The sequence below is a fragment of the Caloenas nicobarica genome, chromosome 5 (genome assembly GCF_036013445.1).
Source record: "Caloenas nicobarica isolate bCalNic1 chromosome 5, bCalNic1.hap1, whole genome shotgun sequence".
Taxonomy (NCBI): Eukaryota; Metazoa; Chordata; class Aves; order Columbiformes; family Columbidae; genus Caloenas; species Caloenas nicobarica.
In genome coordinates, this window is record NC_088249.1 from 12,979,862 (window position 1) to 13,001,072 (window position 21,211).

The window sequence follows — 21,211 nt, forward strand, 5'->3', positions numbered from 1 at the left end:
TGTGTAAACACCAGCAGGAATGCTGGAGCAAGGGATGCGGGGATGGCCTGTGCTGATGACCGAAGACACAACCGACAGCAAACAAATGGGTAAACACTGCGGGACGTGTGGTTTGTGTCAGGACTGGGAGGTCTGTGCTGTGATAAGGCCGCAACACAGATGGCTCATCACTAGAAGACCTGTTCCCTGATAACGGCAGCAAGGTCACACCGGGATGTGCCATTGCGCTTCCTGTGGTTCCAGGAGGAAGGCTTAGATAAGATGCCTAAAATGAAGGAAAGGAGACACCAGGCAGCAGCTTTCCTAAGGTTTATGGGGGGGTAATCAGGATGCTGAGATAAAGATCAGCCTGTAATAACCATCGACTCCTAAAGCATGTGAAAAATGTGTCCAAAACCCAGTTCTTTGCTGTCAATGAGGAGAGATGCCAGAGCAGTCGTTAAGACTTGCTAGTGGGTGCCCCTTGTCCTCTGTCACACACAGTGACCCTCACAATGCCACATAGACATCTGCCTTTTGGTGGTGTGTGTGAGTTTGTAGGTGTGCAGGTATGACATGTTAGAGAAATCAGGCTTAGGTTAAAATAAATACCACCTTCCCCTTAAGGTTTTGTGCTGAGTTTTTACTACAGCAGTTCTTGTGTGACCCCTTGCTGACGTGCAGGAGCTCCCAATAGCGTCCCAGGAGGTGCGGGGGGACATGCCTGTGGATGCCGTAGGTGGTGGCTGGAGGAGGAGACCTGTGCTCGTCCCGGGTCAGGAGCTGGGAGTCCCTGGGGAAAGTGCCTGCAGATACATCCTGCAAGGGCTGAGCAAAGCTCCCTCTTCTGAGAAGACAGTGATGACAGTGCCACTGCCCAGCCTTTGTATAGGTCCCTAGGGACTACAGTAAACATCTTTGGAAAAAAAAAAAAGTGAGATTTCCATTAGAACATTCAAAGCTGCATCTCTCAGGAATCTGGCTTAGACTACAGGCCAGGCTGGGAAGAGACAATTCCATTTTCCTCCCTGAATCTACTCCCAAAACAGTGAGGCCCAGAGTAAAACACAAAGAAGCAGAATAAGTGTGAATGCGTAGTGGAGACCACTTGACTAAGAGGAGCACTGAGTCCCTGGCACTGCCTCTCGTTGCATTTTTCTCCAGTGCCTTCTTCATGCAGGATGCAAAGCCTGGGAGATGGCTTTGGCTGCTCAGCTGCAGCACTGGCTTCTTCGGCTCCTTCCCTTGATTCCAACTATGCTGTCACAACCAGCTGCATTTCATAGCTCTGCTTTGTAGAGATACTAGTGAGAAGTGTGTTTTGTTTTGCCAGATGGCACACACGCTATTATAAAAACAAACCCAAATGTTTGTGGTCCGTAGGTGTAAAGAGAAGCCGTTAGATGGGGTGGGAAGGGATGACAAGAGAGTCCTTGGCTGACTTGCTGGCTGTCTCCTGAGGCTGTGAGAGCGTCAGTGAAGGGAGGTGATATGAGGGCAGGTAGCAGCCAGACCCCAGCCCCAGTGACAGTCCTGTCCCTTTCTTCTGGCTGGAGAGATGATGGTCTCCATCCTCTTCAATACAAGGGCTAAGGCAGAAGAAAAGAGAGAAGGTGACTCGGTATCTCTCCCTCAGCTCCCAGCCTGGCATAGGCAGGGAGACGTGGCTGTGGCCCAAGCCTGGTCTTGGGTCTCACTGGGGGATCTGGAGCAAATCTCCTAGTCCCTTCCTCAGCCTGCATGGGAGTAAATCTGTTCCTCTCGGGAAGGAGAACTGGATCAGATTCCTAAAGCCAACCTGACCTTGAAGATCAAGTTTGAAATGGCCAGAGACCACTGTTCCCATCGTGGTGCCCAGGAGACACACCCAGAAGAGCCAGGGGAGCTCTCTGGGCATTGATGCTGCTGCAGAGTCACTTGGAGCACTAGGGACCTTAGCACAGCCCCAAGGTGTCCTTGCACAGCACAATGACCCTGCCACTGCCCACACAGAGCCCCCAACCCCTCGCTGTGCTGCATGAAGCCCCCGGGTGCAGGGAACCCCAGGCTGCTCAGTGCCTCTGGCATGCCCGGGACTGCTCTATGCAGCTTCAGCATCATGTCATGGCCTCTCAAAATGCCTTCAGCCCCTTCTGTTGTTCCACCAAGCCCATCCTGTGCAGTGCCCTGATGGTCTCCACCTTCTCGCATCCACATGCCCCATCCCCACGGCTCTCAGATGAGCTGAGCGCTGCCAGCGCGTGTTGGAAGACAATCCCAGGCCTGTTTCTCACCTTCTCCCAGCAGCAGTAATGGCAACGGTTCCTTTTTAGGCAGGGGGAAGCGATGATCGAGAAGGCAGCTCCTTCCTGTCGGCAGCACCAATACCACCAGGATGCTATTGAGCAAACGAAGAGAGAAGTTCAAGGCAGCCGTGTTGCTGCTGCTGCAACAGCAGCTGCAGAAGGGAAAGTGAAATGAAAGGTTTGTTGGGATATGTAGCCCAGGGAGCACTATTGTGAAGCTTCAGAGTGTATTAGCAGCAGCTGAGAACAAGCCAATCCATTTTTGAAGGCAGCTGCCCTTCATCAGCAGTTATTGCGGCAGCTCTGAAGCGTGGGTGACGTTTTTCCCCACAGCAGCCAACTGGCACAAAGTTTGGCAATGAAAAAGTTGGGGATTTGATGAGCAAAAGAGGTACTGACAGTCTGTACCCATAATCCACCCTTACAGGTAACCGTAGGAAGCAAGAAAAATTAATCTGCTTTGAGGGCTGCTGTAGTTTCTTATGCTCACTTGTTGTGTGCATTCAGGTGGGGCTGGCGGTGGGTCGGAGGGAGAGACAGGGGCACAGTTGACCCTCTGCCCCAGGCCTGGGAGGAGGCAGCTTTGCCAGCGATGGCCAGGGCAGCCAAGCTGAAATGGAGACTTGGATGGGCAATACAGACATGTGTGGGTACCCTCCCACATCTGTGTGCATCCTCCACCCACCCAGAGGCTTTCACCTGGGCCATCCCTAAATCAGAGTTGCTTCAAAATCAGGGAAGTCTTAAAAATAGCCACTGTTTCCTTCTGAAACAGAATATGCTTGACATTCCTTTATCAAAAGAACTAGCGCCTCTCGAAATACTTACGCCGAGAGTGCCCCTGTGAGTCAGTCGGAATTAGTGCACTTTGTCTGTGGACACAGCATAGCCTTGCTCTGTCCGTAGCAGTCAGACTTACTCCTGTTTCTTGTATCAGATAGTTATGGGCTGAAACTGCTCTGAATATGCCGTGTTGGTATATAGTTTCACAGTCTGAGAGGGCAGCTGAAGCTGTCGGTGAGGCATTTTAACAGCATGCACCAGTTCCAGCTCCGCAGCACTGGTACCAACCGAGCAGCGACCGCTCTCCTCTCCCTGGTGCTGCCGGAGGAAGCTGCATCCCCGGCATTGCACGCTCCAAGGAGTTTCTAGGGCTGGAGCTGTGATGTGCCGCTAGTGCGTTGCTGAGAAAAGATACTCTTCCTGTTTGTAGATGAGATATAGTTAAAAACAATGTCCTGACTTTGTTTATTCTGTCTGGGGCAATGCCTGAAATCCTCCCTTTCCTTTGGTGCCCCAGCACAGCCCATACAACCAGTGCTGCATCATGGGGAGAACAGGTATTCTTTTGTTGGGTGTCCTTGATGTTTATGCTCAGAAAGGAATGAAACAGTTAAATTGTTGATTTATTAATCAAAAGGGCCCGTGTAAGCACTTTTTGTTGCTTGAGTAGGGATCCATGAATGCTGCAGAGGCCGTGAAGATGCAGGATGTGGTGGCTGAGCTGTACAGACAGGCTCTGCCTGGCTCCTGTGTGGACCCAGCAGTTAATTCATGGATTTGAGTGTTTACATGACCAGCTGCTCACTATGATTAAAGGCAGCAAATTAAGTAATGCCAAAGGAGATTAGTATCTGCAATAAAGTCCCTTGATTTGATAGGGAAGATGCTAATACAGAGCTCTGATGGCTCCTGTACTCACTCCTGCTGGTGGCCGGGACTGGTGTTGTGCTGGAGAGACGGTGTCTGTCTGCGAGATCCCCCACATGTCCCTTCTCCCAGGCCTGGTGGCAGGGTGTCAAGCGCTTGCAGCTGCGAGGCAGCCCACTGTGACTTTAAGTGCCCAAGTGGCGAGCGGATGGTTTGTTTTGAGCTGGATACTGGCAGGCTTTCTGCACAGTAGGAATGGAATAACAATAACCAAGTGTTGTCATCGCTTTGGCTCATCTGCCAGGCAGACTGGACACATAAGGGACCTGGGTGCTGCCTGGCTCTGGTGAGGGTGTCCCATGCTCAGGCATGAGAGATCTGGCGTTGCCCGAGGCAGAGTGGCAAAAAGGCTGCACTTTGCACGCTGTGGTTTGCAGAAGAGCTGGCACTGGTGTCTTCTTCATGCTTCCAGGCAATCTCCTTCTTGCAGCCAGGGAGGAGCCCTGGGGCTGCTGCCAGGGTGCCTTCAGGTAGCCTTGTCCCTGCAGGGTGTGAGAGGAGCTGGACCCCTTCAGGAGCACCAGGCACCGTGGCAATGGCAGAGCTGCCACGGGCATGAGAAGATGCAGCAGGGAGGGAAGGGGCTTCAGAAGAAGGGAGGGCGAGATGTCAGCCCAGAGTCATGTCACGCTTCAGCGCCGCGCGGCACCATCGCTTTGTTTCAGCCATTAACCCTCCCACAGCTGCTAGGCAGTAGAAGATGGGAAATGTGACCCAGGCTGCAGAACGATGGGGAGATCTGATCTGCCTTTGTGGGGCCCAGGGAATTTCTCAGGCTGGTGGTAACAGGAGATATTTTTGTGTGTGTGATCTCCTGGGGATGCCATTCATCTCTGCATGGAGGGAGATTTTTCTTTCTGAATGGACCAACTGTCTGTGTAAGCCCAGTATTTGTCCTCGGTGCTGCCCATGCTACATTTCTGATGGGGACACCATGCTTCAGGGCTTTGGTGTGTCTCCTGTGAGGGTCCAGGGATCTTTCTCCTATGCCAGAGTGGCCCCATGCTCTCAGTCCTTGGTTTTGCTGCTGGTTTTCCCCACCTGCTCCTCAGCACTTTCTCAGGCTGGAGCTGCTCCAGGCACTTTCTGAACTTGGTAGCTACAAGTACATTCACAAAACCAAAATATGCTGGGCTCCCCGTTCTGCCAGCAGACCAGGGCTGGGGTTTGCAGTCAGACATGGCACCTTTCCATGTTACTGCACTGCCACTCACTTTCCACATGGCTGTTGTCATGTTACTGACTCCTGCTTGTCCCTTAACAGTTCCTAATTTACAGGGTGGTGTCAGCATCTTTATTTATGTAAAACACCTGGATGGTGATGGGTGCTAAGGAAGGGCCCAAGTATAATTCAAACCTGGGCAAGCAGACTGCAAACAAAATCACCGTGAGATAAATAGACGTGCCTGGGAATTTTATTATGAGTTGTCTGGCAGTGCCTGCCTATAATGTAATTTTCCTTGTTCTGTCTCGGCAATAAAAACTTCACAGTGTCTAATATGACTCCATTTAGCTTTAATGTTTTCTGAGGTATGCCATTAGAAAAGTGTGGTTTATTTAATCGTGTTTGAGTCCTAAACATCTACTTGTTTTTTTGAAATCACGGACAAAAATTAATAGAAGGCAAGGAGAAGATGTGAGGTTCAGAAGCATTGATGCTTGCACAATTCACATTCGTTTGAAGCATCCTCAGTGCTTGGGCTGTGACTGTTCAGTGAAGTAAAATCAGCATGACGTTTTCCTCTGGGTTTTGAAACTGAGTCTTTTGCAGTCTTTCTGCAGATCTGGAATAGCTCTCTCAGAGCTGAGGTAGGAGAGGATGTCATTAAAAGGCAGAATATAATTGAGCAGAAAGAGATTGAAAACTGATGGCAGGACCAAGGTCTCATGTCTTTTTAGGTCCCTGGAGGAATCAAGGAGAAATTGTTTATTGAAATGTTTTTGTTCCTTTTTGAGATATCCAACCCAAAACCTCTAAAAGAGCAGACACCTGATGTCCCCAGTTAGACTTTTTTCTTCTTGGGTTCCAAAGCATTCCCACTGTTATTAAGAAATGTTCATATTTTAAGCCCTATTTTGCCTCTGTGGAGGTGTGTCATTATCAGGAGTTCCCAGCATGTGCTGTTATAGAGAGTCCTATTAATTTTGTTCCTCTGTACATGTAGGAATGGAGTATCTATGGCAGTGCTTGTCAGCATCTGTGCTGGACCACATCCCATGCAACCAGATAGAGCCAGCAAGGACTCATTAGGCAACTTGGTCCTAGGCACTGGCAATGTCATCGTGGCTTGATATAGAGCAGCAGATGTTCTCCAGCAGCTGCAGGTTGAGGCTTCTGCTCTTCGTTTTTTGGTTTTGAATTAAAAAGGATCATTTGCAGTATTTGTGGTCTTTGGATTTTCTTTCTCATACCCCAAACCAGTGCTGTTGTTTTGCTGATGGTCTTTGGCTTCTGGGCAGGGGCGGTGCATGGAGATAGTTGGATTTGATTTGATTTGATTTCTGCCTTGGATTTGAGTTTGTCACCAGGTCAAGCATTATTCTTGGCAGATAGAGAACTGGAGGATTTATCCCCTGTGCATATTCCTTCAAAGATGCTCTGGTATGAGAGACTGCAGAATTCCTCTCTCTTTTCTTAGTCTATTAATGATACAGATGGACTGTGACTCTCCTTACAGACTTGGAGATTGAACGACAAGTCCTGCAGGCTCCAGTGAGAGGCTTCTGGGTGGATCTTGAACAGAATTCGGGTTCTTTGGTAGATTTGTGGCTTTGGTATGCATGATGTGGCTAACAGGATGTGGAGGGGGCTGATGCTGCGTGGAAACAGTGAGCTCTGAGAACTACGTTGGTCCCATCACAGACATCAGCAAATAGCCAGCACTGATCTGCTTGAAGTGGAGGAGCAGGTGAGGGCTGAAAGGGTTCAGTGGTGCTTCAGTACTGCAGCCTGCATGGAGGCGGCAGAGGAACAGCTCTTGTTGTGGTTTCCCCACTGGGAAGAGGGGCTGGGTATGCGGGTGCTTGGCACTTGCCTCCCATGAGTGCTGCGAAGAGCCTCACCAGGACGCTGCAGTCCCAGAGCCATCCCGGCAGCAGAGATAGGGCTGTTTTTTCTGCCACTGTGGTTTGCAGAGCAGCAAAAGCACCAACTTACCTAGGAAGCATCAGAGGGGTCACACGTGGCTCCACAGCCTTTGGTACCTTGGGACTTCTGCTTCTTAAAGACATATCTTGGAGGACTATTGCTGGGTATCAGAGGTGCAGTGGTCAACAAACCCTGTGCGTAGGGAAGATAAGGTGCTTCCTCCAAGCACTTGGGAACTCCAGTGCATCAGATACGTAACTTAGAGCTCTTCACTCCTAATTAGGCTGGTAATCTCACCACCAGGCAGCTCTTTCTTTTGGCAGTGTAACTGTGGCTGTGGATGAAACAGAAAGTGGTGTGTGATGACTCCTTTCATTGTTGTGTGATGACTCCTTTCAGTGGTGCCCAAGAATATGATGAGGGACAACGGGCACAGACTGAAGCATAGACCGTTCCATCTGAATATGAGGAGAAACTTCTTTACTTTGCAGGTGCCAGAGCACTGGAACAGGCCGCCCAGAGAGGTTGTGGAGTCTCCTTCTCTGGAGACATTTAAAACCCACCTGGATACATTCCTGTGCGATCTGCTCTGGTGAGCCTGCTTTAGCAGGCAGGTTGGACAAGATGATTTCCAGAGGTCCCTTCCAACCCTCACCATTCTGTGATTCTGTGATTCTATGTCATGTAATTCTACCCAGGTGACCATTTGACACCAAAACAAAGATGCACAGTTGGTTTTGAATTAGAAATTCCTTGTATAAGTGATGAGTTAAACAAGCAAGTTTTGTCTCTGCTGCTGTAAACCTGGAGCAACTCCAAAGCTAGTTGGGGCCAAAGAGAATAAGAAAATTTGCATTTTGAAATGACTCAGCTTCTCATTCTGCTGGGGTTCAGCCTCAGCAGAAGGAAACTACAAAAATTATCAAGATGGCATTTCTCAACAGCTTTATTATAAATATAATGTCATCCTTTTTGGTGACTTCTGAGCTGTCCTTTAGCATCATTCATTTGTATAATTATGTTACACCTCAGCCACGTGACTGAGGATGAAGAGTGAACCACCTCTGAGCTGCCAAACGCTGTGAAAACCTAGCATGTGGAAAAGCCACATGTCCATCTAATATAGAGTGCATGTTTGACAAAACCTGTCAGAGAGAGGAAATTGAGAGTGGTGCATTTCCCAAAACACACTGTATTGCTTTTTGCCTATATGGACAGTTTCTGCTTCTTAGGATGTAACCAGATTAACCTTGCTATTATTGCCCATCGGGATGCTGAGTCAGTTGTGTTCCCATGGCTGTGAAAGTGTCAGCTATAGGGAATGGGAAGGGCACGGGTTTCTGCAGTGATGGAGGTCCTCAGAGTAGCTGAGTTAGAGTGCTGGGGTGCAGCTCTGGTAGTTCTTACCCACACTTTCCAGATGCATCTATTTTAGGTATGAGGAATCTCTTCCATCTGTGTGATTTCAGCCACTACCTTAACGCTGACTTCCTGAGATTTCCCCCTCTGTCCTGCCCTTCTTCCAATCTCCTGTCTCTGGTTCCCCCTCCCCTGCATTTCATCTCAACTGGTTTCCTGCTGGGTAAAATGCACATCCTCCTCTTTCTTCCCATTCCCTCCCTTCTCTCCCACTGTTGGCAGTTTTCCAGCCCAGCAGCCTTGACCTTATCTCCAGTTCCTTCCATTTCCGCCCCTTCAGCTAACACTATCGGTGAACTCTGCCCATTTTCCTCTCCTCCATCCTCCAAAGGCTGGCCGTGCATCCTGCTGGATGTGTTGTCATTTCTTGCCTTGCTGACGATAGTCCCCTCTTTTCTGGCCTCCTTTATGTGTGCCTCCGTGCAGGAAGCTGATAGGACTTTGACTGAAGCTTTTTTTTTGTGAACCACACTGAAATCGGTGGGAATGAAGCACCTACCCCCCTCTATAAAACCCTGACTCTTTTTGTGTCTGGAAAGAGACTTTTCTAAGGGTGCAGCTACACAAAAAGCACAAAGTGTAATGATAAACGTTAAGCCACCCTTAGCAGTGTGGGTATTTTTACATGTTGCATCCTATAGTTTGAAAGAGTGGGGGTGTTGGTGAGATCCTTGCTTGATCCCTACTTTCTTCACATGTACGTTTAGCCTTTTGTAGTACCAGTCTCACATGGTGGGGAGGTCCCTGTGGCTTGGGGCATAGTGGGCCAGTGGCGTTGGTCATTTGGTGCATTTGCCATTGCTGACGATTGCACTCAGCAATTTGGACATCTGCTTAAGTTGGCTGGGGTTTTGGCTTCTAAACTAAGGGTCAAGGATCATGCCTGTTTTAGAAATGAAGTCATCTGTTACGGAGACTCTGATAGCAAGTTGTGGGTTTACCTCCTTTGCTGCATGCATCCCTCATTCTTTAACTTGTTTCTCTTCTTCAGTCACTTCAGCTTTGCCTGTGTTCAGGTGGAGCTCAGGTGATTGCCCTTGCCAAATTTCAGCCATTTGTCTGAGAAGGAAAGCGACCCTTTGAATGCTTTTGTGTGAAACAATACATCCAGTGCATCACTTGTGCTTGCAAGATTACTTTTATCTTATCAGTATAGTGATTGGTTAAGTATGATCAAGCTCTTTAGAAAACATTTCTCTCTAATCATGCTGGTTTCGTTTGTATTCTGTAATAATTTTGAGAGTGATTACGATCATGGAAATGCTTTGTAGCTCATTAGTGACTTCAGTTCTGTAAGGAGAAGCTGCTGCTGCCTGTCATACAGGAGACCTTATGATCTGCTCTAGTTTGGTCAGAAAACTGTATTTAAAATGTTGCCAGCAGCAGGATCCAGCAGAATTACTTTTATTTTGTCAGATTACTCTAACTCAGAAGAAATATTGGATGTTAGACCTTTGCATGGTATTTCCTGTATTACTTCCAAAGAGGACCATAGGGAAATATCCATATCAAGTATGGTTCATGGCCACAATCTCCTGAATGTTCTGCTTTCAGTTGTCATGATCTTGGTCATTTATGGAAAGAAGGCAGCTTTCATGCTGAAGCCAGAGGAATTATGCATGTATTGGTCTCTTTGACCTGTGTGGGAGGCTGATCCTGGAAGGCCTCTGTTGCATTTACCAGCCCTGTGAGAAATTTGTAACCCATTTTTGCAGTCTTAAGTTGCAGTTGTAGACTGGGTGGCTCCAGTCCCTGGTGTTCCCTCCCCATCCTCTACCTTTTCTATGTGACATTATGGATGGGATGGCTGAGGACATGTCCCCAGGTGGCCACAGCTCCAGTAAGCTGTAGCCTTCTGCCAGCAGGTCCAGAACCATGCCCAGCCTGTGTGCATCTCTCTGCTTTGGCAGTCTGTTAAATATCCTTGGAAAATTATTGGTGAGTTATGAAGTCTAATTTTCCTTTTTCTGGGACACCTGCCTCTCAGAAAGTTCTTGTATCAACAGCAACTCAGTTCATGAAGATCACTATTATGAGTAAATGACAGTTGGTCATGACATGGGTTACGCACAGATCAGTGGCCTGGGCATGAAAGGCTCCATGCATTTCATGCCATTTTTGTCTGTAGGCTAATGGATTGGCCCGTCTTTTTCTTTAATGTATGCACATGGACACTGTTATGAGTAAAAAGGCTCCCGCAGCTTAAAACATTTGGAAGAACGAGAGGTGGCGAAGTGCCCCTCCGCTGGTCCTCCTTTATGGCACGACCAGCTTGCTGGCCTTGGCTTAGAAGGCGAAATGATCAGATGAAGCATAAAACATGCTGTGTTTTCAAACGTGGAAAAGATGAGAATGGAGTGCCTCGTGTGCTGTGTGTGAAAGCATTCCTGTGATGGTGCTACATGCCGCTCTGCCATCCTAATTTGCTTTCAGAGGCCTTCAGTATAATCATTCTTTGTGTTTCCTAAAGGATGTGAAGACTAAATACGAGTTTGGTCAATGGTTTCATTGTTGATTTCTCCCACTGCTACAAAGCAATGCAAAAATATTAGGGACAGGCAGGGTGCATCTCATTGAATAAAGATATTGTGTCTCTCATAATCCCAAGTCGGATGCCTTTAAAAAAGGAAAGCCCTATGAAAAGTGCTTACAAGGCTGTTTGGACAGTAGAAATCTTTTGTAAAATGTAATTCGGCATCTTTCCCATTGGGATCCTACGTGCAGGAGGACTGGCCAGCGTTTTGGAAACAAACCCAGCCAACATTAGGTTTGGACATCTGCTTGTTTCAAGGTTGCCTTCACAATTTTCTCTGTAGCTGAAGATTGGTACTTGATGTCGATGTGAAAATGTTGCCAGAAAAGCAATGAAGTTATGCCAACTGTTTCTCTCATGAATGCAGCTTCTTAGAAATGACTGCTTTATGCTGGAAAATCATCTTGTTTGCATTGCTCCCTTGGCTAGAATGATGAGAACTCTGTGATCTTGTCCTTCCGCAAACTTACCCTAAGTGAGCAAAGAATGTTCCTTAAATCAATTTAGCTTTAAACCAGGTGATTCCCTGCCTGAGTACATCTAGACTGAGTGATCGTAGGTTTAAATGGCATTAAATCAAGTGACTTGTGAGGAAGGGGTAGTGGCATCTTTTGTCTTTCCAAGTGGCTGAAGGGGATAGAATTTGAGAGAAGCTCATGCTTGAGTTTTCTGGGTATTTTCTTCCTCCTTGCTGATATCACCCAAAGGCAATTAAAACATATTTTCTCTTATTTCAACAGGGACCAGGTCGCATGACATCTGATCTTGCATCTTCCCCTGCAGCAGGATATGTCCCTGTTGGTCAGAAGCCAGAGGCTGTTGTGCACGCTATGAAGGTAAGGATGCTGCGCAGCGCCGTGTGGTGCAACAAACACCCAAGTGGCAGAACTGGACATTTGCTCTTCTTGTGGAAACACAACAGCTAGAAATAGAAAGTTAGTACTCAGGCAGATTATCAGTAACCAGCACCCGTATCACAAGGAATAATCATTGTTTCGAATGGTGGTGGAGTAAAGCAAGATCATGCATGACTACTTTTTTGGGTGGGAAGCCTCCAACAAAAGCTGCTGAGGCTGAAGGTGTTGGTTACCCTTTCTGCTCATCAGTCCTGCATAAACTGAGTCTCTGGGGTGAGAGCGGTGACAGAAATGCTGTTTTTAAAAGGGACACAAAAACTGCAGTTCCTACGTATGTTTTGTTCTTGAAAATCCTACAGCAGTCTTCAAAAGATAAAGACTTTATTTGATGTAAATACACAGCAAACCATGGCATCATACCCATGTACATATGTGCATCATTGGTAGGGATTAAAGTCAGGACCACTGGCAATAAAAAACATGGGACGCTGCTGGCTGAGTTAAAGGAGAAAACTTGCACTGTGATTTCACATCAGTTCTCAAGTTCTAGTGACCACTCATTAACAGGAAAAATGTAATACCCTGGTGCTACATGTTTAACTAGTGAAGCAAGTTACTTCTGAGTATCTAAGGTACGCAGGAGCACAAATCCTTTCCAAGGTGCCATAGGGATGGCTGGAAAGTCTCTAACTAAATTAGGCTCTGTCTGGAATATACTGATTTATAGATTTGGATTTGTTGAAGCTGAAAAATTTTGTACAGGGTTAAAAAGCTTTCATCAAATCAAAGGGGGATTCCTGGATGGCTACTCTAGAGCTCAGAGTCATAGCTGGAAAAAAGGTCCAGCAGTGGCATCAGCACTAGCTTAGACTGTCCTAGACCTGGAGACTGGTGTTTACAAAGCCCTTTGCTTTGTACCTTTCCACATCTGACAGCTAAATGAATGGCACAGGTGCTGCTCATAGCTTTGATATACAAGTTCCCTACATTTCCTAGTGTTTAGCGTTTTCAGCTTACTTCTTTGTGCCTATCCGGAGTCTCGTGGCTCTAGGACAGATGTGGCAGGTGGTGGTGTAAAACCAACAAGTGTCATGAGAAGCAGATGTGCAGCTGGCAAGGATGTTGGTTCCACGGGGCACTTGTAAGATCCTGGGACTGGGACGATACAGAGTGTCACTATTTCTCAAGTAGTTAATCTTCTATGCATTTATGGTGTGTGAAGAATTACAAAAGGAAACACAAGTTTAGTTTGATTTTGGTCAAATTTGAATTTAAATTATAAAAGATCCTTCAAGCTGAAAATCTTGATTTCTCATCTTACTTGAGGCTTTTTACACCCAGATTATATAACTCTCATTGGATCTTAGTGAAGGGCTTAGAGAACCCCCAGGGATTAAAAAATACCTTTGGTACAGTTTTTACTAGTTCCCAAAGGATCCCTGACCACACAAGTGGCACTTCACTTGCCTGCATATATTTGTCCTATGTTTTCCAGAGAAGTTTCTCCTTTGCTTGTTGTGAATGGTTCTGCACTATCAGAAAGCTGTGCTCCATCCTGCACTGTGCTGCATTGCGCTCATCGGTGACATTTCTTCTGTGTTTATATGCATATGGATCTGCTAAACTGACGTCTTGCAGAACGTTGCAGACTCATGTGATACCTTTTGTTTTTTCTGACACTTTGTACTAATCCAGTTTCACTTGCATGTAATCATCCAAGCCCTCATGTAGTTCCAACTACTGCGGTTTGCTTCTTTTCCCAAACCTTGGAGTTCATACCTTTCTGCTCGGGCTCTTCGTTGCATTGGGTGAGGTGGTGGTGAGAAAAAATATTAAGCAGGGGTAGAAATATTTTTAAGTTGCAAGATCAAATGGTTATAAATTGGTTCTGAATACATTCTGGGGGGAAATTAGGTTCCTATTTGCTTTAGGGGTTATAGGACTGAGTTTCTTAGTAAGGGCAGGAACATAAATGGTTTTAAGATGTGGTCTGATAAGCTTATGGAAAGGATTGGAAAATTAATGAGGAAGATTCTTGGAATCTGGAAATTCAGTTTGAGAGGTCTGGCACAGTGATGCACATAAAGAAGTTGAAAGGAAGTTGGCTGACTGGTTGTTTGTGCATATTATTATTATTAATCCTCTACTTCAGCACTTCGTTGATCATTGGGAAAGGCTGGAAGAAATTCTCTGCAATTTCGTAATTTGGCCGGCGGAGTACATTTGTCTGTCTTCAAAACCATGGAAAGTGCCACAGCTGGGGTCAGGAAGCAGGTGCCATGGCAGTCACATCTCACGGGGCATAAATGATCTCACATGATGTGTCCTGCTCACACACTTAGGATTAAAAATATTCTCACATTTGAAGCGAAGAGGAAATTCTGTAGGTCAGTGTGGCAGGGAGGGATGAGGTGGTGTTTTTTTGTTTTTCCAACCTGTGGCCGATTTCCAGAGACCAGCTGGAAACTGAGAAGACTGAGGAACCTGGTCATGGTCTCAGTCTCACTTCCTCCCTTCTTGTGGCTGTTGGTCTCCAGCCGCGGACCTTAAACTGGGTAGAAGATAACGTTCTTGGCCACAGCATGCTGTAGCATATGGAGTAGGTCTTATTTGCACCCTGCAGGACTGGGCAGCTTTTCTAGTGCCAGCCCCTGCATGTGGGAAGCTGGATGCAGCTAGCAGCTCAGACCTTCACCACCTATGATATAGCTCATCACTATCCCTTGAGGAGAAGAGAATAGCCTGCAAACAAGACACTTCAGATATTAGAAAAGGCCCTTCTTGGTTGTGTAAATGTCTTTATTGCTGTAGCAGGCTGGCTCCTTACCGCAAGGAGAGGTGAGGGGAGATGGAAGTTGGCTTCACTTGTCTTGTGGGCTGCTTGCAGGCAAGTCTGCCTAGAAGTGGTGTGGCTGCAGGGATGCAGCTCTGTGCCCAAGCAAAGGTCACTGAGGGACTGTGCACTCTGCATGGATCTGCAGGGCTTCTGGATTGCCTCTGTCTGCACCCATCTGTGTAATGTCCCCTGGGCTTTTTCCTTGGCTTTTTTCTGGCAGCTGAACACTAGCTATGTGCCTGCCATTTAGTGTAAGTTCGTTCTTCCTTCAGCGAATTTAGGGATTTGCTTTATTTTTGCTTCTGAAATAGTTTTTGTTTATTTGTGCCAACTAAATAAGGAGCAAGGTGGCAGGTTGGCACTCCTAACAGCTGTTTTTGCTAATGAGAATAAAAGGTACATATGCTACAGCTCAGTATCTCGCTGAACATCAAAGCACTTTTCTTAGGAATTGAGCAAACCTGCTAAAGATGTGAGGAGGTGAAGAGGAGACAAGTGCAAGAGAGCAACATTTAGCTTATAATCCAACTGCCCCCACAGCAGCAGTCTGGACCTCTCCCATGCACAGAGCCGTCGAGCAGATGATCAGTCACTTCCACTGATCGTGGGTAAGGCAGGATTTGGCCCTCCCAAAACTAGGCAGAAGTCCTAGCAGGGCATATAGATTGTTCCCTTGCTGAAGAAGGATGCCATGTTCTCCAGTGCTTTGTCCAGTTGACTTAGAAATCAATAAAATCAGTGAGGCCTGAACCCTTTGGAAAGCATCTCTCAGTCTTAGGGTGCTTCCTGGTACAGAAACACCTCAGCTTTCAACTCCCCTTCCAAGGCTTTACTGCAGTCATCAGGACTCTTTGATACTTTTTTGTTTGTTTGTTTGTTTTTAAATATGCATTGCATGGCTATACAGGGCCAGTGCAGCAAGTCAGGAGGTGGATGTGATGGACTGGGTGGCTTTGAGGTGACACTACCTTGGTCACAGATCTCAGTGCAGTCACGAGGGAGGACTAAATATACCCGAGCTATCCCTCACAGTTGATGTACGGGTAGGGAGAAAGCCAGACAAGCCAGAGTGCTCATCGAGAGTGAGATGCAGGTTGTCTTCAGGGGGTGGCATCCCCAGGCAGATGAGCAGCATTACCTGGCCCAGCCCCATTCCCCTGCACGGGGAATCGCCCTGTGCTCGCGCAGAGCTGGCTGCCCTCATCGGCTGGTGTTTGACCCAGAGAGTTCACGTAGCATTGGTGTGTCCGCAAAGGGCCAAGTGCTGTTGGTGCAGCTCAGTGGAGAGAAAAAAAGAGGATGGCGTGAGCCACTTCGAGCCTGGGGTACATTTGTATGTTTTCTGTAGGCTTCTGGGTTGGGATGTGTCAGAAATCACATGAGGATATACCCCAGTTTCTTAGGTCCACACTGAATCCACAGTCCTTGAGCTTTAGCTGAGCCATAGACAATTCATGCGAGGGCACATCCGTAGTCCCCAGCGGTGTAATCGGAGGAACATTAACCTGCACCTTCCAAACAGCTGAGGAGGCGCCTGGCAGGATTTGAGAATGGCTGGGGCTGGCTCAGCACTAAGAGGCTTTCCTGTCTTTCTTCAGGAGGTGATTTCACTCTTCAGAGTGTATTTTTTTCCAGTGTGCCTTTTTACAGGGTAGGCTGTAGAGTTTTATCCCCCCAAATCCCTTTTTCCTGTACTCAAGATGCTAACCTATCTTTAAAAAGTGCCTACCCAAATGTGAGGTGGGCCTGGGGAACAAGATGATTTCCAGGGTAAATGAGTCTCAAGTCACTCAGAAATGAAATACAACCATAACTTCCATCTGATCAGCTGTCAGCTCCAGCTCTGCCTCGTGTGCATTAAAAGACATTTCCACTGAAAGAAATGGGCTGTGCCATCTTTCCACGCCTCCTGGACTAGGGAATACAGTTTCAGTTTAAGTGCAAATCATAGAAAAACAGTTTATTTTTGTCTGCTGAGACTCTTGTGCCCGAAAGATTGATGGCTGGTGGAAGCAGAAGCTGGAGCTGATGTGGTCTTTAACTAATCGAAACCATGGTTGTCCTTGACACTTGTCCTGTGGACACAGCTGGTGCGGAGCTGCCAGCCCGGCAGCCTGGCGCTCCGCACGGGGATGCGATCCTGCCGGCTGCTGCCTTTGCAGCCCAGCGTCGGAGGCACGCTGACTCCAGATGAGCGAGTTCGATGTGTGAGTCCAGCTGGATCAATAACTAATTCCCTCCTCTTCAGCAAAAAATAGATGCACTCTTTGTCAGCATGTACATGCATTTTGCATCCCTTTTGCCCTTCCTCTCCTCTTAGAAAGGATGTAGATAATTCTTATTTGTGCAAAGATTGGTCCCAGCTATGTTGGTTAAACTAGCTGGTGCATTTTAGAAGTAGGTTAAGGGCCCTAGGAGAATGACCTAATTTTGTTCATAATGCAGTTGGAGTACAGCAGGATTGCTGTGCTGAGACAGACCGAGGGATGATCTACCCTGGTATCCCGTTTCGTGGGGCAATCGGTGCTGTATAGGTCAGCGAAGGGTGAAACTCATCCTTGCCCTGCATCTAGCTCTGTGCTTCCCAAGGAGGTGTACGAATATTTAACGTGCACAAATACACCTGCTGTACAGATCTATATGTGTGGGAATGTATCGTGAATAAGACCACGGGCTGTTTGACGGCGTTGGGTGGTTCCAGGAGCTGTGAGCCTGCACGCTGAGCTGACCACCTTGCTTATCAGTGGCTTATCTCAAGGCGGTCCTGCGCTGTGATACGCCCCACTCATGCAACACAGCATCCAGAGAGGCTATCTGCATGCACGCGGCTGCGATGGAGGGAGGTTCTGTGGGTCGCTGTGTCTCCAGAGGGAGGCGAAGGCAGCCTGTAGCCACAGGCAGCCTCACCTCTGTGGTCGGGTGCTCTGCAGGGGTGGCCAGGACAGTGTGTGCCCCAGGTGGGGTGTGGGGAGCTGGGGATGGCTCCCAGGGGTGCGGGGTGTGGGCAGCACGTGGAGGGACAAAGCACCCACATAGACGTGCTGTGGCTTACCAGTGACGCGTGGCCTGGGGATCGGTGCTTGGGGAATATGTCTCCAAGTGCCATTTCAAAGAAAGTGGTTCGAAATCAGACTTCTTCCCTTTTCAAACATTGTCAACCTGAAATCTAAGAAAATAAGTCACAGGCAGGATGTTTCCACCATTTTTTCTTAGTGTTCTGAGCTGCTTTCAAGCACATTTACTTGTCTTCCTATGGCAAATTTACAAATGTGGCCCAGCCACCGGTCTGAGTGGTGTCCAGGGGGAACACAAGCACTGGACATCTCAGGTCTGGGGTGTCAGCTGGAACTGTAACCTCTCTGCCTCTGCAAGAAAACCTGGATCCTCCCAGATCCTGGAGCGCCTGCTCTGAGATGCCCTCCAAGCCGCAGAGCAGAGCCTCCTTGGAGAGTCTCACATCCTTCCTCCCCCTCTCCGTGGCCTTTTCAGGCTATTCCTATGCTTTTGCAGCCGTGTCTCCATTTTTTGTAGTGCTTTCCTCCTGTTAATATAATGGGAAAAGCCCTGTAGTCATGAGCAGGAGGGGAAGCAAAGGTGATGCCTCACTCCTCCAGGCAGGCAGGCTCCCGCAGGCAGGATGCTGCCGGCAGGTCCCTGGGCTCGCTGCCTGTCGCCAGGCAGGAGAGGAAAGACAGCAAAACGGAGGGGCTTGGGGAGGACCAGGCAGGCACCAGCTCTTTGTGGGGATGACCTGTATTCATCAGCACTTGTACCAGCTGAACTCGTGGAGCAGCTGGTAAATGTCGCCCTGTGGCTGTGGCTGCAGCCCTGGGCGTGGGTATGCGTGCAGGGGATGTGCCCATGTGCCAGCCCTGGCCAAGGGCCACCTGTTCCCCTACCTTTATGGGGCATGTGCCGGGGGTGGTAATGGCTCTGACGGGGATTAAAGTAAAGCTCGGGAAGTCCAGGTGATTATCTCCGTCTTCAGAAGGCGTCTGTGGCACAAATAGAGGGTGACCCAGATTCACCACGGTGCTCGGTGGGGATGTGCCTTCAGAGGGCTGCAGTCAGCATGCAGGGTCCTGGGAGGCAATACTGGTTTATTCCCTCCCCTGTTCCCATCCCTTCACAGCCTGACTGCATCCTGCTCGAAAAGGGAGTGGGTAAGAGCCAGAAATCAAATAGGGATCTCTAGTGCTAACAGCCCATCTCTTGCTTACTTCCATTGTGGGCCTCTACAGAGTTCCTTTAGAAACGAAATGGGTTAAAAACAATTTTCAGCCAAAAGGGGAATGAAATGGGCCATGTCTGTTAAAGACCTGGAAAGTTCATGGCTGACTGCAAACCACACACTTAAGTTGCAGAGTGGGTAATACTCTGCTTTTCAGTGGTACAGCCTCTGTTTGCCTCTTTCCCTGATGGCTAAAACCCTGTTAGACCTAAAAGCTATTGGCCTGGGCTGACCACAGTTGCCCCATGCCTCAGATTAGTAGAAGGGAGTGGAGAAACTCCTCTTGTGCAAAACAGAGGAACAAAGGGAGCACAAATTGCTGGAGGATTGCCTTGTGGGAGCTGATTGCCTGGAAGGTGAGACCACCAGCAGCCTTCCTGGAAGAAAAGTGTTTATGGGCACAGGCAACTCGCTGCCAATTATTTCATGGTCCTCCAGAAGGGTGGTGGGACAGAGGCGTGCCATCACCAGGGAAGGGAGAGGATGGAGGTGCCCAACTTGGTGTCATGCTCGTCTTTGCAGTGCTCTGACTCTTGAGGCTTTGTGAATCCTGCCAGTTTAAATACTTGTTAATGAGGTTGTTAGGTACACTTAATTATTTGAGGAGCATAATGCTTTTGTAATATTGTTTTTTGTAGGTCCTTGAGGTGCATGAAAATTTGGACAGGCAAATGCAAGACAACTATGAAGAAGACCTGAGTGAAAAGGAGAAGGCGATTGTTCGTGAAATGTGCAATGTAATAACTCCTTTCAGCAACTCCAGGGGTTTATTTTGTGGCCTTTTATTAGAAGTCTGGAGGAGCAGAGGTCTGCTGCATACAAGCCCTGTTTGATGTGAGATCCGCAGGCACAAGGGAAGGGTGGAGGTTCTGCTGACCACTGCTTTGGGTATCAGTAACCCAAATGCCTCATTTGATGCATGGAGCAGCCTTTGCTCAGCAGATACTTCAACTGTGCTGCCTTCAAGGGTGCAGAGTAGCTGGTCTGGCTGACTGAGAGCTGTGCCAAGGGCTCTCCTGTTAGCAGTTGACTCCAACTGTGTCCTTAGGGACTCGGTTTGGGCTGAGCAGCAACTGGTTGCTATATTTAAAGCTGTACAGCTTGAGTGCGTTTAAGCCTAAACCATAAAATAACATCAGAGGGAGAATATTAATGTCTGAAGCCGTTGAACAGCATCACCGTGTGTGAGGTGCTTTTAGCACTGCCAGCATGTTGGGCAACCACGCTGTTAACTGAGCTTGCCACGTCCTGCACGGTGAGCGTTTGTACCAAACCTCTGCTATGTGGTGTTCGCCGCTGCGTCAACTGCCTCCAGCCTCAAAGCACCTTGGCCACACTTTGGCTTTGAACAGAGTTTGGGATTTCTGCTAGCACGCGGCTCGAGCTGCATGTTGCCTGCGGCCGGGGATGTGCTGTTCAGCAGTACCAGCGGTGCCCACAGCACGGAGGAGGATGCTTATGGAACCTTCTCTTTTAGAAGTCCGTGTTGGACGTCAGCCCAAGAGGCATCGTTTAGTGCCTCACAGCAGCAGAGAGGAGCCTAACCCTCTGTTTAAATTCTGAAAACCACCTCAACCCTAACAAGAGGGTGTAAAGAACTCAAGTGCATCTTGCAGAGCTAAATCACTGCAAGGATCCTTGGCAAGGGCTGAGGCAGTTGGCTTTGGTTGCTGGATCCCTATAAGCAAAGCCAAAGCCGGAGTAAATGAAGGCCTGCTTTTTGGGATATTTTATCTGCTTAATGCCATGTTGCCTTATAGCCATGCAGGCGGAAAGTTAAAATGCCATAACTTCATCCTCCCGAATGGACTCATTTGTTTGTGTATTGTCAGTTGTTTATTCTTTAAATTTTCATTTTATATAGACTCAAAGAAGCTATGCAGTGCTTTGCAGTTTCTTATTTTTTAAAAAACAGCCTTGCCTACCCCAGTGGCCCTAGAGTGATAAAATGTATGTTTTTAGAAAGTTTTATATATATATAGTTTTAATAATTATCTTTTTCACTATCTTTTCTGTCCACAGTAACATTATTTCTGTAAGCATGGCAGAGCTGACCTACCATTGAACTTAACTTCTGAACCTAGAGTATTTGTTTTATACTATTACCCCAGGCAAAAATGGTTCTAATTTCAAGAGAGACTAATTAGAAAAATGCATCAATTTTTTTTCCCTCGGAAACTGGTGCACCGGTGCCATCCAGTGGCTCTACTGAGAATTACAGCCCAGCTCTAGGAAACGGCTTGCTTTGCCTTTCAGACTGCAATTATGAAAAT

At 47.7% G+C, this 21,211-nt stretch overlaps 1 protein-coding gene across 1 annotated transcript in view; it reads left to right on the plus strand.

The window, feature by feature from the left end:
• Positions 1–21,211, plus strand: part of CCDC85C (coiled-coil domain containing 85C) — a 114,662-nt gene that overhangs the window by 90,941 nt on the left and 2,510 nt on the right. Inside the window, exons 4-5 of the mRNA XM_065636024.1 lie at positions 11,755–11,850; positions 19,577–19,675. Coding sequence (XP_065492096.1) covers positions 11,755–11,850; positions 19,577–19,675 — 195 coding nt within the window. The remainder of the gene's footprint in view (positions 1–11,754; positions 11,851–19,576; positions 19,676–21,211) is intronic.